Source organism: Colletotrichum chrysophilum (assembly GCF_026319265.1).
Source record: "Colletotrichum chrysophilum strain AFK26 chromosome Unknown scaffold_18, whole genome shotgun sequence".
In the NCBI taxonomy this organism is placed as follows: Eukaryota; Fungi; Ascomycota; class Sordariomycetes; order Glomerellales; family Glomerellaceae; genus Colletotrichum; species Colletotrichum chrysophilum.
Genome location: NW_026517305.1, coordinates 181,854 through 187,853, shown reverse-complemented (window position 1 = coordinate 187,853; position 6,000 = coordinate 181,854). Strand labels below are relative to the sequence as shown.

Below are 6,000 nucleotides of genomic sequence, written 5' to 3'. Positions count from 1 at the left end.
CCGTTCAAGAGCTGGAACTACGCAATGGGGAGTGATCATGGGGGCAGTGCTCAGTTTTAGTGAGAATCCTTCAAGCGGGCTGGCGGACCCGGACACGGACACGGATACGGAATTTCGCTTTGCAAATCAAGGTCTCAGATATCGATGCTAGATCCTTTGAATCCAACGTGAAAGTACTCTGAATTGTTGACCCTCAAGGTTACTTGCATACTTGTGGCTGTATTGCTGTTGTGTGGTTGGCTCTCAGTCAATGATGCGTGGCTCCGTTGAGGCCGACACCAAAGATCAGTCTCCGTGTCCGTACACGGCATCAGTTTGAAATTTTGAACATCTCGAGTGTCAAAATAAAGGGTGGTTTTTGTATAAGAGACAGGCGCGTCTCCGATAAGTAGGTCGTGTCTCGTGCCATTCAGCTCACAACTGTTCCCACCCAACGAAATCGAAATGCACTCTTCGACCTCCTTGGCCGTCTTAGCGACTCTGGTACTGTCCATGACAGGGGCCAGTTTAGCAGACACTCCGACGTATCAGCCATGCCCACTACTTCGAGCCTACTACCCTGCTCCAAGCATTGATCAGAACTCTGAGGAGATGAAGTCGTTCACGGACCAATTCACCAAGTTATTCGATCAACTCATTCAGAAAGGAGGATCGGATGACTTTGGCGACATTACACCGAATACTACTTCTTTCTCGGTTGTTTTGTTCTCAGGCTCCGACGAGTCTGAGGAGAATCCTGTCTTTTTCGAATATCATCATACGGCATCTGAAGCCCCCAAGGATTCGAGCCTAGACTCCGACACTATTTTCCCACTCGGCACACTAAGTCAACTCTTCACAGTCTATGCTTGGCTCGTGGAAGCTGGCGATGAGCATTGGGGGACACCGATTACTCAGTTTATCCCAGAAATAGACAATGTGTCCACTGGATTGGCAGTCAAGTGGGATGAGATCACCATCGGGGCATTGGCTGGCCAGATGTCCGGCCTTGCAAGGGATTGTAGGTTATCTGGATTCAAGCAAAGTCATGCAGATCTCAGCTAACTCTCGACAGCGTTCGCTTGTAGGTTGGATGAGGCCTGCGCCCGCAACGACTTCGTTGAGAAGTTCGCTACACAGTCACCGCTGTTTCTCCCTGATACAACTCCGGTGATATTGAACGCTGCTTTCCAGCTCCTTGCTTTTGCGCTTGAAGCCCATAAAGCCGGCAACCGATCTGCGAATTTCGATCAAATCCTCGATACGGCAATCTTCAGACCGCTTAACATGACCAATAGCGGACTTCTGGCCCAGAATAAGAAAGTCTTCGCAGACGGCCTCAATACGTCGGCTATCGGAGAACCTGGGTAAGTGTATCCTCGCATCCCACAATCTTCGGTCCACTGATTATCAAATAACAGCGCGCTATCTGTCATTTCTACCGCCTCAGACCTTGCACGTGCTGGCCATTCCATGCTAAGTTCACGCCTCATCCCCAAAGCCGCGACACGTCGTTGGCTCCAACCCGTCGCCGATACATCAAACTTGCGAAATGGTGTTGGTCGCCCATGGGAGATCTACCACGCGGGCCAGTATGCGAACAGCTCCATCCTCGATGTCTACACTAAGACAGGCCTGATTGGCCACTACGCAAGCTACTTTGGTCTGGCCCCAGACTTCAACGCAGGCTTCGCTATTCTTGCTCATGATACCGCAGCTGCCAGAGGACCCGACTTGAATGTCTACGCTGACATTGTCTCTCTTGCAATTGTGCAGTTGCAGAAACTCGCAGCTGCAGAGGCGAAAGCAAGATACGTTGGATCCTTCGATGGGCCTGCAGGGTCAGCAAGCTTCAACGTCTCGAGTGATGGCCCTGGGCTCATTGTGACATCGCTAAGGAAGGGCGATGTTGATATCCGGAATGAGATTGCGACCTCCGCTGGCATCAAACTTGAGAATCTTGATTTTCGTCTTTACCCTAGCAACGTGATGACTGAAGCTCAGCATCAGTTTGTCGCCGTATTCCAGGACAAGAGCGCGCCCGTTGATATGGGCACACCCACTTGCATCACTTGGCAAGATGTTGGCTCTCTGGGATCCAGTGTGGACGTCCAGTTTGTGTTCGATATGGCCCACACAGGGAAAGCTTCAAAAGTGACGTTTGACGGTGGCTCAATTACTCTTCCAAGGTCTGGCTGAAGACGCCCTTGTAAGACTGGATTTGCGTTTGCCGGCTTTCACATTAGACAACGGTTTTCTACGACGGAGATGTTATTAGTGCCCCTGAGGGTTGTTCTCCTATTAGTCTGGGCTCTTAGTCTTTTCACATAAACTTTTTCTTCGCCAATACTCCACTTTCTTTCCTCGCAGCTTTTTGGGTGAGGTCAATTTCACTATTAGGTAGCGTGCAGATTTGTAAGACACCACACGTGTTTCCAGACCATTTCCTGTTTTCTCGTGTAGGAAGGTGTCATTAGCAGCTTGAAACCAAGAATTGCAACTTCTTGGGAAGCTTTCGTTCGCCGAGGCAGAAAGCTTCCATTCCACAATGACGCGTGACTCGAGCTGGATTGTTCCGGACAGCCGTTTATTTGGCAGAGTCGCACTGACCACCAAAACATGAACGCAGCCACAACTCCTCCCTTTTTTGATCATGTGTGTGTCCTGCCCCTTTCAAGTTGCCCCGAGGCCGGACTCAAGGGGCAGATTGCAGGAATTCTTGGCTGGAGCTCCTATGTGGTCGGCTGATGAATCCCGAAAGCTACCAAGCGACTGGAGCGATCTTGACCATTTGCGTCCTTGTTCCCGTTCCGTGGCGGGGCCGCCCAATCTAATCGTCGCGGGATTGCTTCCCAAAGAAGAAGGACTGCACTTTATCAGGTTCCGCACCCTTAACTCTAAGTTCCAGAAAAGCAACCTGCTTGATCCGGGGAACGAAACCCTCGGACAACACGGACACGCACTATGAATTATATATGAGAGCAAGTTGTCGCCATCTTTGAAACCAATGTTGCCTTTCCCTTAATTCATAGCCATCATCTATCACAAGCAAAATGCAGTTGTCCAAGGTCTTGTTCTTTGTCCTGTAAGTTTCCTTCATCATGAGGAAAGCACTGTAATCTGACATCTGGTCCACAGCCCCTTCATCGGAGCCTCCCAGGCCCTGCTGTGCTCTTGCGACGGCAGCAACGTTGATTCAATCACCTGCTGCGACGGAAAGTGGAGTAAGTAACAAAATCTCAACAAATGTGCTGCAAGATCACTAACAATCAACAGACGGTTATGAGTGCGAGCCTTCGACGCAGGAGAGTTACACCACTTGCTGCAAGACCCAATTCTCCCGCACCACCTTCTGTAGAGACGGCAGCGTTTGAATATAGTTCTCGGCCCAAGGACAACCACTAGACATTGACGGAAACATGAATTCTTCACGAGGCTCGTCCGAAAACTTTACGTGCATGCTGGCTGACCACACTTGATAATGGCCACTGAAGACTCCACCAAGCTCATCGCTAAGCCACAATTGTTTTTGCAATGGGTAAATACAATAATCATTCGAAACGTACTTCCGATAATGCGATCGGATTCAAATACAAAAAGATCTCATCTGTATATTTCTCGATGCTCTTTCTTGCTTCGTACAGCCGTGGCTCGGGGCTCTCCGCTGGTCTGACAATTTACTAGAGATTGAACTCGCAAGTGACTCCATGATCTCGAGGTCCGCATCGACCGTTAGAGCCCTCTAGAACGGCTACTTGGTCATTGTAAACCATTGATGCGCCATTGAGGCCGTGACCACTACCACTGTCGCATCCTTCGCCGTTCGTCACGATCAGCTCGTTCCTGAGACCGGTCTGTTTGGTAGACAAGTGTGTTGCTGGATCGCTTTTACAAGGGGTCTTCAGGGGGTCGACGTTGTTCCAGCCGCTGAGATCACCCTTGGGCTTGCAAATGCGAACCTACTGCCCTGTTAGCTCAAATGCGCCCAAAGAGATGGACTGGTTTCTATGAAGGGTATCATCTCAAGCATCACTCACCCAAGGTTGACCGTCATCGTAGTTCGAGTCGCGAATAGAGGTGTAGTGTACCACGAACTTGTCTTTCGTGGGTTCGAAAGCATGCTGATCCGCATTGCACTCAAAGATGGCAGTCGCTGTGCCTGCGTGAAGAGCAATGCCGGCCAGAACGGTCTTGGTCAAAGTAGCGAAGTGCATTCCGGGCTAGAGGTGATGTTGTATACGTAGAGATTTCGATATGAGAGTTCAAAGTAGGCTGGCAAAGAACTGGATGAGTTGCTTCTTGCTGGAAAGTCACGAACAGAACTTTCGGCTCCTTTTATACTACTGATGAGTTCAACAACACCTTGCATCTGTCTCAGTGTAGTGCACCTTCCTAATTCTGCAAATTGCTGTTCAAGTCATCTGAGGCAGAGTTTCGTTTCTATGACGGATGGGACGGGACGATCGCAAAGGCTGTGTGAGGCCGTGTCCCACTCATGAGGTGTTTTGTACAGTCTTGCTCGGGCCAGTCAGAAATCGAAGAAATGAGACTACTTGTGCGTGCATGTCCATATGAGAGTGTCAACTCTGGATCGTCCATGACTATCAATAGGACTTTTGGCGCCTGCTACCGAAGCTACCGAAGCATTAGGCACACACGACCTACGGAATCCTCCTGGTCCACGTTTTGCCGATAGCTGAGACTTCGGGGCGATGAAAATTGGGTCCTTGGCGATCAGTTCCGCGAAGAGAAAAACAGAGTACCAGGCGTCAGCCGACCGCGCTACGACAATCCCGTGCGAAGACGGCCATTTTCAAGCTGATTCAGACGGATTTCTAGGAGGGATTCGCTATCCACTAAGACGGCAACACAGATAGGCCATTCAGTCTCCTCATACAATGATTCCATGCAACGGAGACAACTTTGAGACTTTGTCTTGGCTCAAGCATGCGCTCTCGGCTTTTTGAGAAATACCTCTAAAATCTGACATATTCCTATCGATCTAAAAATGCGGAGACTGTTGTCCATTTCGCATCCTCACTTTTCAAGATCATTCAAGACATGCCTGGAAGCATTGAGGGGCTGATTATTCCTTATGATGTCAAACCTTCCGCACGCCTACGCAATGATGCTTCTTCATTTCCCTCGGCAGAGGCTTCGACCATGCATTTAAGTGTGGTCAGCCGCTCAAAAATAGCCCAGGGAGCTGCTATGACCAAGCCAAGTATCCAGTCCTTACGTCAACCCATCAGCGTCTCATACCCATTCTCAATCATGACGTCCATCCAGTAAACATCTTCTTGTTCTTTGTCCATCGATGCCCAAGTCTCCTTTATCAAGGTCAGCATTTGACGGATTGGTTTGGCAGCTAAAACACCCTCAAAAAATGAGAGACGAGATAGAATAAGTCGCCTGCCATGGAGAATGTCGGTTGTCGTCGGCGGCACCTCCATTCGTGGACTTGATATGGCGTTGAATCCGGGGCAGCCTCGAAGTTCGCCGATGGGCACAAACCCGCGGTTAAGCGAAAGCTCGCTGCAGATACTGACAAGGAGTAAAGGCTGAATGGATCGAGACCGTGAAGACATTGGTATTTCATGCACAAGGTCGAGCACATGAAGCGCAAGGCTGGTCAGCCATGTATCTAGCAAGACTCTGGAGCTGCCATGTGCTGCAACACCACCATAAGTCGTGCTCAACCAAGAGGACTGGTCTGTAAGGTTCGCCGATTCTATATCACGGAGAAACAAATCGGGAAAGTTTCGATATAGCTGCAGCAAGCCCGTGCAGCGATAGGCTTCAGCAGCTTTCAACAGATGGTTTGCTGGGGTCCTATCATCCCCAGAGTCTATGACAGCAGAATCCGATGGCAATTCAATGCGACAAAGCTTTGAGTGCAGATCTTCGGAAGTTTGAATAGCGCTGAGAGACTCTTCTATGTCACGTCTCGAAGAATGACGGCGACGTCTGATTCTCTTCCGCTCTCTTCTGACCAGAGCACCAACCTGGGCAACAAGCTCT

The 6,000-nt window shown here is 49.8% G+C and overlaps 3 protein-coding genes across 3 annotated transcripts; 2 read left to right on the top strand and 1 right to left on the bottom strand.

Annotated features, from left to right (window-relative positions):
• Positions 1 to 444: 444 nt before the first annotated feature.
• Positions 445 to 2,178, top strand: COL26b_003307 (uncharacterized protein; the record flags this gene model as incomplete). The annotated part of the gene is made up of 3 exons (XM_053176205.1): positions 445 to 1,000; positions 1,055 to 1,346; positions 1,401 to 2,178. 3 exons carry the CDS (start codon positions 445 to 447, stop codon positions 2,176 to 2,178), a joined length of 1,626 nt encoding a protein of 541 aa, XP_053039826.1.
• An 854-nt stretch (positions 2,179 to 3,032) lies between these two features.
• COL26b_003306 (uncharacterized protein) lies at positions 3,033 to 3,353 on the top strand (the record flags this gene model as incomplete). Its single annotated transcript, XM_053176204.1, has 3 exons — positions 3,033 to 3,064; positions 3,118 to 3,203; positions 3,256 to 3,353. The coding sequence occupies 3 exons, from the start codon at positions 3,033 to 3,035 to the stop codon at positions 3,351 to 3,353; spliced, it is 216 nt and encodes a 71-aa protein (XP_053039825.1).
• A 306-nt stretch (positions 3,354 to 3,659) lies between these two features.
• Positions 3,660 to 4,193, bottom strand: COL26b_003305 (uncharacterized protein; the record flags this gene model as incomplete). The annotated part of the gene is made up of 2 exons (XM_053176203.1): positions 3,660 to 3,938; positions 4,017 to 4,193. 2 exons carry the CDS (start codon positions 4,191 to 4,193, stop codon positions 3,660 to 3,662), a joined length of 456 nt encoding a protein of 151 aa, XP_053039824.1.
• Between the last annotated feature and the right edge of the window lie 1,807 nt (positions 4,194 to 6,000).